At 49.5% G+C, this 18,169-nt stretch overlaps 1 protein-coding gene across 3 annotated transcripts in view; it reads left to right on the plus strand.

The window, feature by feature from the left end:
• Positions 1–18,169, plus strand: part of arhgap24 (Rho GTPase activating protein 24) — a 129,650-nt gene that overhangs the window by 33,865 nt on the left and 77,616 nt on the right. Inside the window, exons 1-2 of one of the 3 annotated variants that reach the window (XM_076988939.1) lie at positions 12,120–12,396; positions 17,043–17,130. Coding sequence is in view for 1 of the 3 variants with exons in the window: in XM_076988933.1 (XP_076845048.1) it covers positions 17,043–17,130 (88 nt within the window). In the remaining 2 variants the exon portion in view is untranslated. Of the gene's footprint in view, positions 1–12,119; positions 12,397–17,042; positions 17,131–18,169 lie in introns of those variants that run through there. The other 2 variants (XM_076988938.1, XM_076988933.1) reach the window with 2 other exon arrangements.

Consider the following 18,169-nt stretch of genomic DNA (forward strand, 5'->3'; position numbering starts at 1 on the left):
CAGTGTAATGACGATAGTATGGGACTAATGTGATCAAATTTTTTAGTTTTCGTTAAAACTCGCGCTGCTGCGTTCTGAACCTGCTGGAGTTTGTTTATCGATTTACCAGAACATCCAGCTAGGAGACTGTTGCAATAATCTAGACGAGAGGATATGAATGCATGGATTAGTTGTTCCGCATCACTAGTATTTAATATGTTTCTAATTTTAGCAATGTTGCGTAAGTGAAAGAACACTACCCTAGTTATATTATTAATGTGTGTATCGAACGAGAGATCTGGGTCTATTGTGACGCCCAAGTTCTTTACCTCTGCGCTGGGGGTTATAGTAAAAGAATGTAGATTCAATGCTACATTATGTATCTTGTCTCTCGCAGCCCTAGACCCAACTATTATTAGCTCTGTTTTATCGGGATTTAGTGCTAGAAAGTTACACGCCATCCGATGTTTTATCTCTTCTACACACTTCTCAATCTTACTGTTTGCGCCTAAATCATCGGGTTTTGCCGATAAATATAGTGGAGTGTCGTCTGCGTAGGAGTGGAAACTGATGTCATGCTTATGCATAATCTCGCCTAAGGGTAACATGTACAGTGTAAATAGAAGTGGTCCTAGGACTGTCCCTTGTGGGACACCATATTTAACCTGCACAGATTTAGAGGTTTTAATATTAACACTTACACATTGGAAGCGGTCGGTCAAATAAGATCGTGGCGTGATGTGGGGTGACCTGGTGTGATGTGGTGTGATGTGGTGTGACATGTTGCTGGTGATGTGATGTGGAGTGACGTGATGCAGCACACAGGCGTGGTGCCCCTACGCTGGCCTGGCTCCACTGGCTCTGTGAGCTGAGTTGCTTCAGCCTCCCCCCCAAACATTCTCTCATCCTGGAAAGGACGTTTGTGGGGTTGTTTAATTCTCTCCAATATGTCATGAGAACTCTGTATTTGACCTCCTGGCAGAGGTGATGTTCTGAAGAATATCTTTGTCTTGGATAATTGCATTGTGGGTCTCTCGTAGGCTGGAGGCGCTGTTTGCCGTCACCATAGGCCGGATCTCCTTGGAGAGGAGAGTACACTGCAGCAGTCAGAACAGACCAGCCTGGCCTATAACATCCAGTAAATACATTGTTATTCAACCAATAGCAAGTGAATTCAGATTAATTCTGCACTGCAATGGTATGAATTATTACACAAGGGTTTCCTCTTCTGAATGTTTTAGCTGTGTGGACACTGTGGACTCCTGTTAGACGGAAAATTCTCTGCACGCTTCTCCAAAGCCACACAGGAAAAATATGAATATTTTAAATATTTACACATTTTTATTTTCTTAATTAGAGCTCTGTGATCATTTGTGTGTTGTGATTTCGTGTGATGTGTTTGCAGAGGCTGGGTGAGTGTGTTAAAAGCAGTTCAGCACTACTGTGATTCTAATCTTCCCGAACTGGCCAACTGCAAATAAACTGCTCAGCCAGCCGAGTACTGAAAACTCTTAGAAGAGATAAAGAAGCAACAATAAATTATGTGGTTAGATGGATGAATGGATGAATGGATGGATGAATGGATAGACAGATACATAACCCTAAACTTAGCAGTAACCTTAGTTTCAGTCAAACACAATTTTGTGCATTTTATTTCAGTTTAAAGTAGATTGCTTTAATGAGTCTTCCCTTTGAACAACCACCAAAATGTCCCCACAATATTCAAACATACTTAAAATATATAAATGTATGTTTTCTTACTATCCTGGGGACATGAACATGTTTTAACACTACACACAAAAGTGGAACACAGCGCGCACACACACACACACACACACACACACACACACACACACACACACTGTGAGGTTCCGTTCTCTCTGACGTCACAGCCGACAGGGTGAGCCATGCTGGTATGCTTTCTGCACACATTTGACGTCTAGAATGCCCTGGATTGCAACTACCAGGGTCAAAGGTCAGATAGAGACGCACTGGGAGCTGGGCATGTGGGCATGGGGCACACGCGCAGCCCACGTGCACTTACCACATCACAACACACACACACACACACACATATATACACACACACGCAGCCCACGTGCACTTACCATATCACAACACACACACACATACGCACACACACACATGTACGCAGTCCACGTGCACTTACCGGATCACTGCACACACACACACACACACACACATACACACACACACACACACACACACATATACACACACACACAGAGAGAGCCCACATGCACTTACCCCACCACAGCACACACACACACGGTATAAATGTGTGTGTGCAGCGTTCTGCACGTGCATTCACACACTCCCGTCTGAAACAAGAGTCCATTGTTTCAGGATCACGCAGCCGTATTTGAGCTGCACATACTGCATAAAATACAACGTGACTTGAAAGCAACTTTCTGTTAATGCGATTTTGATGTTGAACTTGAGGTGGATGTGAGTCCCTACAGGACCAGCACAGAGAACCTCGCTCAGACCACCTGCACACACAGGGTTAAGTAGAGAGTTTCCTGCAGGTCTTCTATGTGCAAGTGTGTTGAGTGTACAGATGTGTTGAGTGTGCAGGTGAGGATGAGTGTGCAGGTGTGATGAGTGTGCAGGTGTGATGAGTGTGCAGGTGGGGATGAGTGTGCAGGTGAGGATGAGTGTGCAGGTGAGGATGTGTGTGCAGGTGGGGATGTGTGTGCAGGTGGGGATGTGTGTGCAGGTGGGGATGTGTGTGCAGGTGTGATGTGTGTGCAGGTGGGGATGTGTGTGCAGGTGGGGATGTGTGTGCAGGTGGGGATGAGTGTGCAGGTGAGGATGAGTGTGCAGGTGTGATGAGTGTGCAGGTGAGGATGTGTGTGCAGGTGTGATGAGTGTGCAGGTGTGATGAGTGTGCAGGTGAGGATGTGTGTGCAGGTGAGGATGTGTGTGCAGGTGGGGATGAGTGTGCAGGTGAGGATGAGTGTGCAGGTGGGGATGAGTGTGCAGGTGGGGATGAGTGTGCAGGTGTGATGAGTGTGCAGGTGGGGATGTGTGTGCAGGTGTGATGAGTGTGCAGGTGTGATGAGTGTGCAGGTGGGGATGTGTGTGCAGGTGGGGATGTGTGTGCAGGTGTGATGAGTGTGCAGGTGTGATGAGTGTGCAGGTGAGGATGTGTGTGCAGGTGTGATGAGTGTGCAGGTGTGATGAGTGTGCAGGTGAGGATGTGTGTGCAGGTGAGGATGTGTGTGCAGGTGGGGATGTGTGTGCAGGTGGGGATGTGTGTGCAGGTGGGGATGAGTGTGCAGGTGAGGATGAGTGTGCAGGTGTGATGAGTGTGCAGGTGAGGATGTGTGTGCAGGTGTGATGAGTGTGCAGGTGTGATGAGTGTGCAGGTGAGGATGTGTGTGCAGGTGAGGATGTGTGTGCAGGTGGGGATGAGTGTGCAGGTGAGGATGAGTGTGCAGGTGGGGATGAGTGTGCAGGTGGGGATGAGTGTGCAGGTGTGATGAGTGTGCAGGTGGGGATGTGTGTGCAGGTGTGATGAGTGTGCAGGTGTGATGAGTGTGCAGGTGTGATGAGTGTGCAGGTGGGGATGTGTGTGCAGGTGGGGATGTGTGTGCAGGTGTGATGAGTGTGCAGGTGTGATGAGTGTGCAGGTGTGATGAGTGTGCAGGTGGGGATGTGTGTGCAGGTGTGATGTGTGTGCAGGTGTGATGAGTGTGCAGGTGAGGATGAGTGTGCAGGTGAGGATGTGTGTGCAGGTGTGATGTGTGTGCAGGTGAGGATGAGTGTGCAGGTGGGGATGAGTGTGCAGGTGTGATGTGTGTGCAGGTGGGGATGTGTGTGCAGGTGGGGATGTGTGTGCAGGTGAGGATGTGTGTGCAGGTGAGGATGAGTGTGCAGGTGGGGATGAGTGTGCAGGTGAGGATGTGTGTGCAGGTGAGGATGTGTGTGCAGGTGGGGATGTGTGTGCAGGTGGGGATGTGTGTGCAGGTGGGGATGTGTGTGCAGGTGGGGATGTGCGTGCAGGTGAGGATGTGTGTGCAGGTGAGGATGTGTGTGCAGGTGAGGATGAGTGTGCAGGTGAGGATGAGTGCAGGTGTGATGAGTGTGCAGGTGAGGATGTGTGTGCTGGTGTGATGAGTGTGCAGGTGTGATGAGTGTGCAGGTGAGGATGTGTGTGCAGGTGAGGATGTGTGTGCAGGTGGGGATGAGTGTGCAGGTGGGGATGAGTGTGCAGGTGGGGATGAGTGTGCAGGTGAGGATGTGTGTGCAGGTGAGGATGTGTGTGCAGGTGGGGATGAGTGTGCAGGTGGGGATGTGTGTGCAGGTGTGATGAGTGTGCAGGTGTGATGAGTGTGCAGGTGGGGATGAGTGTGCAGGTGAGGATGTGTGTGCAGGTGTGATGTGTGTGCAGGTGAGGATGAGTGTGCAGGTGGGGATGAGTGTGCAGGTGTGATGTGTGTGCAGGTGGGGATGTGTGTGCAGGTGGGGATGAGTGTGCAGGTGAGGATGTGTGTGCAGGTGAGGATGTGTGTGCAGGTGAGGATGTGTGTGCAGGTGGGGATGTGTGTGCAGGTGGGGATGAGTGTGCAGGTGAGGATGTGTGTGCAGGTGAGGATGTGTGTGCAGGTGAGGATGTGTGTGCAGGTGAGGATGAGTGTGCAGGTGAGGATGTGTGTGCAGGTGAGGATGTGTGTGCAGGTGAGGATGTGTGTGCAGGTGTGATGAGTGTGCAGGTGAGGATGTGTGTGCAGGTGAGGATGTTTGTGCAGGTGTGATGAGTGTGCAGGTGAGGATGAGTGTGCAGGTGTGATGAGTGTGCAGGTGGGGATGAGTGTGCAGGTGGGGATGTGTGTGCAGGTGGGGATCTGTGTGCAGGTGGGGATGAGTGTGCAGGTGGGGATGTGTGTGCAGGTGGGGATGTGTGTGCAGGTGAGGATGTGTGTGCAGGTGTGATGAGTGTGCAGGTGAGGATGAGTGTGCAGGTGTGATGAGTGTGCAGGTGGGGATGAGTGTGCAGGTGGGGATGAGTGTGCAGGTGTGATGTGTGTGCAGGTGGGGATGTGTGTGCAGGTGAGGATGTGTGTGCAGGTGTGATGTGTGTGCAGGTGGGGATGTGTGTGCAGGTGGGGATGAGTGTGCAGGTGGGGATGTGTGTGCAGGTGGGGATGTGTGTGCAGGTGAGGATGTGTGTGCAGGTGTGATGAGTGTGCAGGTGGGGATGTGTGTGCAGGTGGGGATGAGTGTGCAGGTGGGGATGAGTGTGCAGGTGGGGATGAGTGTGCAGGTGAGGATGAGTGTGCAGGTGTGATGAGTGTGCAGGTGAGGATGAGTGTGCAGGTGAGGATGAGTGTGCAGGTGTGATGAGTGTGCAGGTGAGGATGAGTGTGCAGGTGTGATGAGTGTGCAGGTGAGGATGTGTGTGCAGGTGGGGATGTGTGTGCAGGTGGGGATGAGTGTGCAGGTGAGGATGTGTGTGCAGGTGGGGATGTGTGTGCAGGTGAGGATGTGTGTGCAGGTGTGATGAGTGTGCAGGTGGGGATGTGTGTGCAGGTGGGGATGAGTGTGCAGGTGGGGATGAGTGTGCAGGTGGGGATGAGTGTGCAGGTGAGGATGAGTGTGCAGGTGAGGATGTGTGTGCAGGTGTGATGAGTGTGCAGGTGAGGATGAGTGTGCAGGTGAGGATGAGTGTGCAGGTGTGATGAGTGTGCAGGTGAGGATGAGTGTGCAGGTGAGGATGAGTGTGCAGGTGTACTTTAAGCACATGCTGTTCTGCTGAGTCCACCATTGCTCTGCAGCTGGACTGCAGCAGGTTGTATAACTGAGGTCAGTCATGAGGGTAATGTGCTGAGTAGCTGTGATTTAAGGTGGGAGGGAGTTGGCTCTTCAGTCTCTGTGTACGGCTGCGTGATCTCCTGCCTCTTTGTTCATGGCTGTGTGAGTTCCTGCCTCTCTGTTCATGGCTGTGTGAGTGCCTGCCTCTCTGTTCATGGCTGTGTGAGTTCCTGCCTCTCGGCTGTGTGAGTTCCTGCCTCTCTGTTCATGGCTGTGTGAGTTCCTGCCTCTCTGTTCATGGCTGTGTGAGTGCCTGCCTCTCTGTTCATGGCTGTGTGAGTTCCTGCCTCTCTGTGAGTGAGAGCCAGGACTCTGAGCAGCCGTGAAGAGCTCTACAGGGATTGCAGCCTGAATGCTTTACAGACCTGAAATCAATCCATGTGTGACACAGGCAGACAAAGTCTTGGGCAATGACCTGTGAGGTGAGGGTTCTGTTAGTGTGAGGTGAGGGTCGTGTTAGTGTGAGGTGAGGGTTCTGCTAACGTGAATCGAGGATTCTGTTAGTGCGAGGTGAGGGTTCTGTTAGAGTGAGGTGAGGGTTCCGTTAGCGTGAGGTGAGGGTTCTGTTAGTGTGAGGTGAGGGTTCTGTTAGTGTGAATCGAGGGTTCTGTTAGCGTGAGGTGAGGGTTCTGTTAGCGTGAGGTGAGGGTTCTGTTAGCGTGAGGTGAGGGTTCCGTTATTGTGAGCTGAGGGTTCTGTTAGTGTAAAGTGAGGGTTCTGTTAGTGTGAATCAAGGGTTCTGTTAGTGTGAGGTGAGGGTTCTGTTAGTGCCTAAAGAGAGAATTTATGAATTTATTGGTTTGTGAAGCATTGAGCATGTTAATGCATCTCTTAACTTGTTCTGGCAACCCCTGTAACAAAATATATAGGCATGGCAATAAAGTATTCTGAAGTGATTTGATTGAGAGAGAGAGAGAGAGAAAAGAAAGAGCCAGAGAGATAGATAGATAGAGAGAGAGAGATGAGAGCATAAGAAAGCAAGCAAAAAAGAATGAAACCAATGTAACACTTAAATGTTCCTGAGATATATTAGAATGTGTAAGTCTAAGGTAACTGAGGTATGTAGAATTATTATCTGAGGCATACAGAATTATTAACTGAGGTGTGTAGAATTATTAACCAAGGTGTGTAGAATTATTAATCAAGCAGCATTTATCTCCCATACTTAAATGCTCTCTGAAACTGGGCCTCTTAAATCTTTTCTACATTTACTCTGTCCTCTGATTGGCTGAGACTCTGCTTGTTAAGTTCCTTATCTGTATTTCTCCTGGAAGAAAACAGGCGCTACACTCCCCTTAGAAGCAATTAGTGGTAGACCAGGACGCTGCTCCATGCTGTGCACTCCCTGGTGTAAATTTGTTCTCCACTAACGACTCTGATTTTGTCTTTGATTTAAGTGCACACTAATTAGCTTTTGAACTGAGTTAGCTGCACCTCTGCTAAAAATGGTTTTTCATTAGCTCAGATCTATAGTCAGTCTATATCTGAATAAACAGGCAGAATTAATAGTGGCTGTAAGTGGTGCAGTGACCCCCACTTGAACTGCATTCCTCTGGACACACACACACACACACACACACACAACTTCAAACGATCAAATTACCTTTACGTGCATTATGTTATAGTTCTTTAAACAGCAAACTCATTGTGCTGATATTGTTGCATTTTAAACATTTAACACAGAAACTAAGTTCACATCTGACTGCCAGTGCTAATGTGAAGAAACCAGGTGACGGCATTGACGGAGTCTGCAGAGGTGGGGTTGTGTGAGGTCTCCTGCTGGAGCACAGGTGGGGTTGTGTGGGGTCTCCTGTAGGTGAAGAGGTGAGGTTGTGTGAGGTCTCCTGCTGGAGCACAGGTGAGGTTGTGTGAGGTCTCCTGTAGGTGCACAGGTGAGGTTGTGTGAGGTCTCCTGTAGGTGCAGAGGTGGGGTTGTGTGGGGTCTCCTGTAGGTGCAGAGGTGAGGTTGTGTGGGGTCTCCTGTAGGTGCACAGGTGAGGTTGTGTGGGGTCTCCTGTAGGTGCAGAGGTGGGGTTGTGTGAGGTCTCCTGCTGGAGCACAGGTGAGGTTGTGTGGGGTCTCCTGTAGGTGCAGAGGTGGGGTTGTGTGGGGTCTCCTGTAGGTGCAGAGGTGAGGTTGTGTGGGGTCTCCTGTAGGTGCACAGGTGAGGTTGTGTGGGGTCTCCTGTAGGTGAAGAGGTGAGGTTGTGTGAGGTCTCCTGTAGGTGCCGAGGTGAGATTGTGTGAGGTCTCCTGTAGGTGAAGAGGTGAGGTTGTGTGGGGTCTCCTGTAGGTGCACAGGTGAGGTTGTGTGAGGTCTCCTGTAGGTGCAGAGGTGAGGTTGTGTGGGGTCTCCTGTAGGTGAAGAGGTGAGGTTGTGTGGGGTCTCCTGCTGGAGCACAGGTGAGGTTGTGTGGGGTCTCCTGTAGGTGCAGAGGTGGGGTTGTGTGAGGTCTCCTGCTGGAGCACAGGTGAGGTTGTGTGAGGTCTCCTGTAGGTGCACAGGTGAGGTTGTGTGGGGTCTCCTGTAGGTGCAGAGGTGGGGTTGTGTGGGGTCTCCTGTAGGTGCAGAGGTGAGGTTGTGTGAGGTCTCCTGTAGGTGAAGAGGTGGGGTTGTGTGAGGTCTCCTGTAGGTGCACAGGTGAGGTTGTGTGAGGTCTCCTGCTGGAGCACAGGTGGGGTTGTGTGGGGTCTCCTGTAGGTGCAGAGGTGAGGTTGTGTGGGGTCTCCTGCTGGAGCACAGGTGGGGTTGTGTGAGGTCTCCTGTAGGTGCACAGGTGAGGTTGTGTGAGGTCTCCTGTAGGTGAAGAGGTGGGGTTGTGTGAGGTCTCCTGTAGGTGCACAGGTGAGGTTGTGTGAGGTCTCCTGCTGGAGCACAGGTGGGGTTGTGTGGGGTCTCCTGTAGGTGCAGAGATGAGGTTGTGTGGGGTCTCCTGCTGGAGCACAGGTGGGGTTGTGTGAGGTCTCCTGTAGGTGCACAGGTGAGGTTGTGTGGGGTCTCCTGCAGGTGCAGAGGTGAGGTTGTGTGAGGTCTCCTGTAGGTGCAGAGGTGAGGTTGTGTGAGGTCTCCTGTAGGTGAAGAGGTGAGGTTGTGTGGGGTCTCCTGTAGGTGAAGAGGTGAGGTTGTGTGAGGTCTCCTGTAGGTGCAGAGGTGAGGTTGTGTGAGGTCTCCTGTAGGTGCACAGGTGAGGTTGTGTGAGGTCTCCTGTAGGTGCAGAGGTGAGGTTGTGTGAGGTCTCCTGCAGGTGCAGAGGTGAGGTTGTGTGAGGTCTCCTGTAGGTGCACAGGTGGGGTTGTGTGAGGTCTCCTGCAGGTGCACAGGTGAGGTTGTGTGAGGTCTCCTGTAGGTGCACAGGTGGGGTTGTGTGAGGTCTCCTGTAGGTGCACAGGTGAGGTTGTGTGAGGTCTCCTGCTGGAGCACAGGTGAGGTTGTGTGAGGTCTCCTGTAGGTGCACAGGTGATGTTGTGTGGGGTCTCCTGTAGGTGAAGAGGTGGGGTTGTGTGGGGTCTCCTGTAGGTGCACAGGTGAGGTTGTGTGAGGTCTCCTGCAGGTGCAGCTCAGGTGGGGTAAGAGTAGCCAAGGTCACCATCATTCTTGTATTGCCCTGGAGACCACTCGGTCCCGCGTTGCCCTGGAAACCACTCGGTCCCGCGTTGCCCTGGAAACCACTCGGTCCCCGCGTTGCCCTTGAGACCACTCGGTCCCGCGTTGCCCTTGAGCCCACTCGGTCCCCGCGTTGCCCTGGAGACCACTCGGTCCCCGCGTTGCCCTGGAGACCACTCGGTCCCGCGTTCCCGTGGAGACCACTCAGTTCCCCTGGAGACCACTCGGTCCCGTTCACCCCAGCTCTGAACCAGACCAAGCAGCCCTGCACAGGTCAGAGGGCGGTCATACGGCCAACAGCACCCTGGTGATGGACACTCTGGAGTAGCAGATGAAACACAATGTCTCTGTTACAGTCCAGGTCAAAGGTTTCCAGCTCCAGCTCTAATCCATACGTTCAGCAGATCTACTGCTATGAAACTCTCACCTCCTCGTGGTTATCTCGAGAAACAGGCCACACGAAGCCCTATAGGACTAAATGGTGAAGAAGCATCAATAATGTAACCTAATCTCGCAATCAATATTTTCAACCCATAAAATTCTTGCGTTATAAAACGATGGATGATAACCAAGTAGTAGGAGACGGTAAAAGTGTCCTGGAGTGATTTGTGTGCTGCTGAGTAGAACAGTAAGCACTGTCCTTCTGGAAGGCCTAGACCCCTCTCATAACTCTCATGGAACAAGGCCAGAATGCCCCCCCCCCCCCCCCCCCCCCCCAACACCACTGTGGTTTGGTCCTACCAACCCCCCCCCCCCCCCCCCCCCCCCCCCCCCCCCCCCCCACACCACCACCCCCCCAGAGTTGTAGTTACAGTCCCAGTCAAAGCAAAGCCTGAGCCTGACATACTAGAACATCTCCTGCGTTATTGCCGAGTGGTCATTGGTATGCAACATGAGCGAGGCAGGAAGTTCTAACTGTGTGCAACACACATCCTCCTGTAAGCCTTTACCGTCTGACGGACGTGGTGAGAATATTAAACAGACCTGCGTAATGGTGTAGTGGAGCTTTTCATGCAGCGAAGTGTAGAGAGAGAAAAAGTTAAAGAGGTCAAGAAAGAAAGAAAGAAAGATAGGGAGGGACAAGAGACAGGGACAGATGTCAGAGTCTTGTATAGATGTTGCTTTCTACACTTACTTTTTTCACTTTTCTTTGCTTTCTGCACTTTCAACAACACACCTGCCATAAGCTAATAATCAATCAGACATCTTAGTGAAGCACAAACACCCCTTCATCACTGCAGTGTCCAGGCCTGGGGTCATGTCATTCGATTATTTACTCACAAGGACACAAGGACTGTGTGCATTCTTAAAAAAAAACAAGCCACCAGCTCCTTCAAGGTCACAAATCGTCATCCTGGAGTTTGTGGCTTTGCCTGGGATCAAATCTCAATGCAGTACCCTAAACCCACATACTTGACTGAGCTTTTCAAGTCCTTCCTTTGTTTGATTGGGAGGGGGACTAACACTTGTAGTAGGACACATTTTCATGTAGCTCTAATTGAGGAAGGTGTTTCTGGACAATCAATACCACAACCTCCGTCTGACCCGTGTAGCAGTTCAGCTCAGTTTAATGACTACCTGCTTCTCACCCACATGGCTGGCTACATCATTAGGGACCAGTGTGGCCACACAACCTCTTACACAGTTTAGTTACTTAAAATACATTCTCAGCTGACCTTGACTCGACTCGGTTCACTGTGTGAGTGACACAACATACAAAGAGAGCACAAGTTATTTGCCTTATATGGATGAATGAATGAATGATATTTACACTTTTACTGCGTCTTTTAACATACACAAGGTCACTTTACAGTTAACACAGTTACAACCTTTAACATCCAATCACACACTGGTGTGATGCGGCTGCCAGTTGCACACAGTGTACTGTCCACTGGAAACCAGTTCCCCCAGGGGGACTGAATCAGGTGCAGGAAGGGGAGGGAGGACACAGAGCACCATCCACCAGTGGACATACAGACACAGGGAGGGGACAGAGGACACCACCCAGGACAGACCACCACCCACCAACACTCATTCCAGTTGGTTAATAGGTTGTTATCAGACCAGTTAGCAGGTAGACTTCATGGCTTTCTGGGTAATGTATTTTGACATAATCTTGAGTGATGACGTGTCAGGAGTAAGAGAGATACAGTATATCTGTTAGAAGGTATTTAGTATTATTATGAATTTCAAGGACAACACGGAAGTTTCAGAACGTTTCTCTCTCTCCCACTCTCCCTCTCTATCTCCCTCTCTCCCTCCCTCTCTCTATCTCTCTCCCTTTTCTCTCTCCCTCTTTCTCTCTCACTCTCTCTCTATCTCTGTCTGTCTTTCTCTCTTTCAGTCTTTTTTCTCTGCCTTGATATTGTTAACATTTTCCTCAGATAGTTGTAACAAATCAGTTAGGATGTAGAAAATTGAACACGTAGTTTGTCCTCTTATCCTGAGCAACTAAAATGTTACACACATGACGGACACATTTCTCATTCCAAAACAGAGACAATCTGCCAATGCAGGCAGTTATGTCATTATCAGTTATATCATGATCAGTTTGGCCACATTTTCACACGTGACTGGCACAGATCAGGGTAGCACAAACACGCAGCTCAGTAGTGATGAAGCAGCACTGATCCTGGACACGTCAGACCTCCAGAGAAACGTTGGAGTGGCAGTTTGTAGCTCATCTCTATTTGAAGACTTCATCAGACGTTTCCCAGAAACCCTTCAATACAGATATTACTTACATCTAATACAATTTTCTGAAGACTTCACTGGACCGGTTTAGGTTTGTAGCTGATCTCCGGTGGGCTGTTAACAACTCCAGTACTGGGTTCATTTGGGTTCATGTTGAATAGCCCCATTCCATGATCCACAGCGCCGCCCTGGTGCTGAAACAGAGCACTGGGTGAGAAAAGGAGACTCGGCTATGGGATCTCATGGATGCAACTGCTTCTTTCAAGGATGTAACAGCAGCAGGTATTACGCCCACACAGGATCCTCCGTGTCAGCCATGTTCCGTTTCCTCACATGTGGTTCAAACCCGCACGGTCTCTGCCCAAGCTGCGGGAGGTTCTGCCTTCCGTAGAGCTTCCGTAGAGTGCATATAGAGCTACTGCTGCAAATAGAGCTACTGCTGCACATAGAGCTACTGCATATAGAGCTACTGCTGCATATAGAGCTGCTGCATATAGAGCTACTGCATATAGAGTTACTGCTGCATATAGAGCTGCTGCATATAGAGCTGCTGAATATAGAGCTACTGCTGCACATAGAGCTGCTGCACATAGAGCTACTGCTGCATATAGAGCTACTGCTGCATATAGAGCTACTGCTGCACATAGAGCTACTGCTGCATATAGAGCTACTGCTGCATATAGAGCTACTGCTGCACATAGAGCTACTGCTGCACATAGAGCTACTGCTGCATATAGAGCTACTGCTGCACATAGAGCTACTGCTGCACATAGAGCTACTGCATATAGAGGTACTGATGCGTATAGAGCTACTGCTGCGTATAGAGCTACTGCTGCATATAGAACTACTGCTGTATATAGAGCTGCTGCTGCATATAGAGCTGCTGCTGCATATAGAGCTGCTCTATTATATTCTATATGCTGAAAAAAACTGTGAAATTACCATTTTCTTTCTTCTAAGTTTTGCTGAACAATGTGTGGTGTTTTTGAGTAATTTTGAGCGTGTGTTGAGAGCATGATCGGAGCGTGTGTTTAGAGCATGATTGGAGCGCATGTTGGGAGTGTGTTGGGAGCATATTCGGAGTGTGTGTGTTGGGAGCAAAGCTGTTGGGCTGTGAGCGAGACGTCTGGCAGCAGCCCTGACAGGAAGCTTCCTAATATCTCTCCACCGGGGAGAGTGACACTGCCAAAGAGCTTTAGATTAATGGATGACCTGCGAAGGTGGAGAGAGAGAGAGAGAGAGAGAGAGAGAGAGAGAGAGAGAGAGAGAGAGAGAGAGAGAGGAGCAATAAGAGGAAAGGGAATGAGGAAGGAAAGAAATGGAGACAGTATGATAAAAATAGAGAGTCAAGTGCAAGATAGAGAGAATTAGATGGACAGAGAGAGAGACAGAAAGACAGACAGAGAAAGTTAGTGAGTCTTCATTAAATCAAATCATCCAATTTCTCACTGTAGTTTATGGCCTGAGCTGACAGATATGGAGCGGTAATGACCCGTAGTGGGAGGAGCTCACTGCGACCCGTTAAACCCCCTGTTCTTGGGGCCTTCACGTCACCCTGACCACTCCCTAACGGCCTCCACCGGGGACGAGGGGGTTGGCGTGCACACCTGGGGGGGACACTGTCTCCGTGATGTAGCCCTGGTGCGTCCCTCTGTCTCGTCTGTCTCCAACCCTGTTGTTCTCAGCACTGCTCCTGCTCGGTAGATCACGTGGGAGGCGGGACCACGACATTGACGTGACAGATGTGATGCTCTGTGGTGCCGAGGGAGAAAATTCCTGCCATTGCATTGGGCTAACCTTTGACCTTGGGGTCGTGCCTATAAGCATCCAGAAAAATCCCTCGCGGAAATCCCACATCCGCTTGCTGCAGTAACTGGAAGTCCCCAGCAGGCTGAAATACCCAGAGGGCCGAGCTGGAGTTCGTCCCGCAGTGGGGCAGCGACCCAGGACGTCAACTACAACAGCAAATTGATGGGCAATAGCAAAAGGGACCGTGGAGGTGAAATAGCATGCTGGGAAATGAAGTTCTCGCCCTCCTCACGACAATGAGAATCAGTTATTAAAGCTAACTTTAGCTGTAGCTATATCACACATTTCAAAAGCTGTGGAAGTTAACAGTGAGCTGAGATGATTGTGAGGACGTTGTCCCTGCACTGCAGGGCCTGTTTACCGTCCGTGTGCCCGAGAAACAGCAAGACAGAAAACAGAGGCAGACGTATGAGGGCAAGAGCAAGTGCAGACAGACAGAAACATGACAGACAGACAGACAGACAGACAGACAGACAGACAGACAGACAGACAGACAGAAACATGACAGACAGACAGACAGACAGACAGACAGAAACATGACAGACAGACAGACAGACAGACAGAAACATGACAGACAGACAGACAGACAGACAGAAACATGACAGACAGACAGACAGACAGACAGACCCAGACCAACAGGACATGAAAGAGGAAAACAAAAAAATGACACAGAGATAATGAATAACATGGGCACAAGTCCAGAGGGGGGAAGGTGGGCAGTGTACCGCAACATCAGTGTTTACACACTTAATCAGTCTCGTTAAACTGGTCTGGAGTGAAGGGCTCCGAGTGTAAACACAGTTTGCAGTATCTCAGCTGTTCCCAGGACGTTGGACATTCGTGGTGTCCTGCCTGGTGTGGGAGATCCCAGCTTGTGTTCAGAGCTTCCATCCTGGGCTGCCATGAATAGAGCCTCTGTGCTGCCTTCCTATCCAATAGGATTTCTCCATATCAGCCCCTCCCATTATGTGTCAGTGGGTTTGTCCTCCTATGAGGTTTCCCATGATGGTGGCCGTTCCTCCTCCCCTGCTTCTCCTCAGGTTTCTGCTGTCTAAGGTACTCACCTTGATGGCTGTTATCTTCTTCCAGCGTATTGCACCAGCGAGGTATCTGGAGGAACAGCGTAGGTGTTGATATCCCAGATCTTGTTCTTGTCCCATTCTGCTCACTTCTATCAGTCGAGGTCATTCTGGCTCCCCCGTTGCCGTAGTGTTCATGTTGTACCATGTAGATCTCAAGTTATGGCGGCATTTGCCCCTTGTAGACGTTCAGAACACTGAGCTCCTAGTTTGTCTAGATGGGGGGGTTCTGAGGTGGTAGTCCCCCAGCATCTCACACAAACTTTGTTGCCCGGGAGACGTCCAGGTGTGTGACCCTCTTGTTTTTGACTCATTGTTAGTAAGGTAAGGAGTTTTAGCAGTACAACTGAAGACGTATTAGAGGTACAACCTAAGGAGTGTTAGTGGTACAACTTAAGGAGCTTTTCAGCCATTGTACTGTATGTATGGACCTAAAATGTTTGCTTTTGTGATCCTGCATATTAAGCATGTGCCCCGCAGGGGGCGCTGTAATGTCACTGACTCATTGAAAGGCTTCTTGCAGTGGTAGCGTTATGGTGGACGGCTTCCAGTCTCCCAGCTAGTCCAGGAGCAGGAGGCCTTTAACGAGCTCCAGTACCTTAACGAGCTCTATTAACGAGCTTTGCATGGGCAGCTGGTAGAGATTTCCAGTCTTTCAGGTGGCTTACATCAGCTACATTAAAGTGTTCCATGAGGAGGAAGTGGACGTCAGATGTTGGAGATGTTTATGGAGCAGACCACTCGGACCACGCGGGCTTGGATATACTTGGCGTGACGCCCAGTGTGGTGGAGAGGACATGAATGGAGGTCAAGGTGGGACAGTGCTCATGGTGTTTACAAGGGACAGTGCTGGCCTTTGACCTTCCCATGAGTCCTTAATGTCCTGTTGGTCTTTCAATCCACCCATATCAAACTAAATAAAAGTCTTAAAGAAAAAACTTCACCAGTGTTATTTCAGTACCTGCTATCTTGTATAAGGAAATATGTTTCAGAAAGAATAAAAAACAAATAAAGCAATAGAATTTACAACAAAATAAGGCGCACCGTCCGAGATTAATTTTATAATGTATGTAAATATCTCTGAGCTAAAGTGTTGGTCAGGATATATAAATAATGTATTACACATTACCTTAAGTAATCTGACCACAGAGACACGTAAAAGGAGCATGTTTATTCAGCCAGGCGCTTTGAGAACACCAGACCCAGAGGGCCAAGATAAGCTAATCTCTGTGTCCTGCCCTGCCTGCTAACGACAGGGTGACGTTTTCACAAGGTGGTGTATTCAAGTGATGTATTCTGTGTGTTCCTGCACCGCCCGCACCACCAACACACACGGTGCTGACACGGTGGAACATTCTCCCCAACATAGACTGAATGAATCTACCCCAGCAGTGATTATCACAGTCCCGTGTGTCCAGGGGCTCATTCTGCTGTTATGATTGTTTACAGCAGGACTACCCACCATGCTGTGGGCTGATGCAGACATGCTGGTGCTGTCCACTTCACCGGGACACTTTGATCACTCCTGAATCCTCCATCAGTCCCCAGTGCAGCGGCATGTCCGTCCTCCACCCGTCACACAGACACACACACACACACACACACACACACACACACACACACACACACACACACACACACACACACACACACACACAGTTTCATATGACTGATTAGAATTTGTCCAATCTTGTCAACTGTCTAAAGGTGTGAGACTAGAAATTGAGCTGAAAAGCATTCCACCAAACTGCTTGGGAGGGCGTGGCCAACTGCTGTTGTTGCTAATTACTGAAATCAAGTGGTGTTTGTTGATTGAATTAAATAATTGTGGGTGTGGCCTGCCATTAAATTACCATGTCAACTATAGTCACAGTATTTATTCAGAAACTGTTATTTCACTATGTTTTCTCAAAAATAAAATATTGCCTTGCAAAAGTGGAAGTAGTGAAAAAAGTGCATTTAAAATTATGTAAAATTATGTAAAATGATGTATTTTTAAGGTTCCCTCCCTCACCTTCCTGTTGCCTCTTGTTCCTCCAGGGGACTATTTTCTTGCCTGGCAACAGAGTCACTGAGCACCCCAGCAACGGCGAGGACACCAGCAAGTTCCTGTTTGAGGTCATCCCAGGTAAGAACAACAAGGCAGCTTCCTGGAGAATAATAGTTCTTGGTTCAAAGATGTCGTGGAGATGGAGTGGCAGACTGAAGCCTTTTTCTCCTCCAGACGGTGCTTGAGTTTCTTTTGCTGGGAGAGTGACACGTTATTGCAGTATGTGGTGTGATTATTGCTGCTGTCTCTGGTCTGGAGAATGATTGAAAGCAGATTGCATTGCCAGTCCCACTGCTGAGCACATGTAGCCTGACTTTAACGGTGGCTTTAATCTGTAATGCAGAGCTATGTCTGGACCAGGAGGAGAGCAGTGATTTGGTGTTTTCCTCAGACTGACATATAGGTCATCTCTGTATGCACCACACCACCTCAGGACATCTTTCTCTATAATACACCACTATAGGACACCACTCTGGTACCCACCACTATAGGACACCACTCTGTTACCCATCACTATAGGACACCACTCTGCTACCCATCACTATAGGACACCACTCTGTTACCCATCACTATAGGACACCACTCTGCTACCCATCACTATAGGACACCACTCTGTTACCCATCACTATAGGACACCACTCTGTTACCCACCACTATAGGACACCACTCTGTTACCCACCACTATAGGACACCACTCTGTTACCCATCACTATAGGACACCACTCTGCTACCCACCACTATAGGACACCACTCTGTTACCCATCACTATAGAACACCACTCTGTTACCCATCACTATAGAACACCACTCTGTTACCCATCACTATAGAACACCACTCTGTTACCCATCACTATAGAACACCACTCTGTTACCCATCACTATAGAACACCACTCTGTTACCCATCACTATAGAACACCACTCTGTTACCCACCACTATAGGACACCACTCTGTTACCCACCACTATAGGACACCACTCTGTTACCCATCACTATAGGACACCGCTCTGGTACCCACCACTATAGGACACCGCTCTGGTACCCACCACTATAGGACACCACTCTGTTACCCATCACTATAGAACACCACTCTGTTACCCACCACTATAGGACACCGCTC

The sequence above is a fragment of the Brachyhypopomus gauderio genome, unplaced genomic scaffold (assembly GCF_052324685.1).
Source record: "Brachyhypopomus gauderio isolate BG-103 unplaced genomic scaffold, BGAUD_0.2 sc64, whole genome shotgun sequence".
NCBI lineage: Eukaryota > Metazoa > Chordata > Actinopteri > Gymnotiformes > Hypopomidae > Brachyhypopomus > Brachyhypopomus gauderio.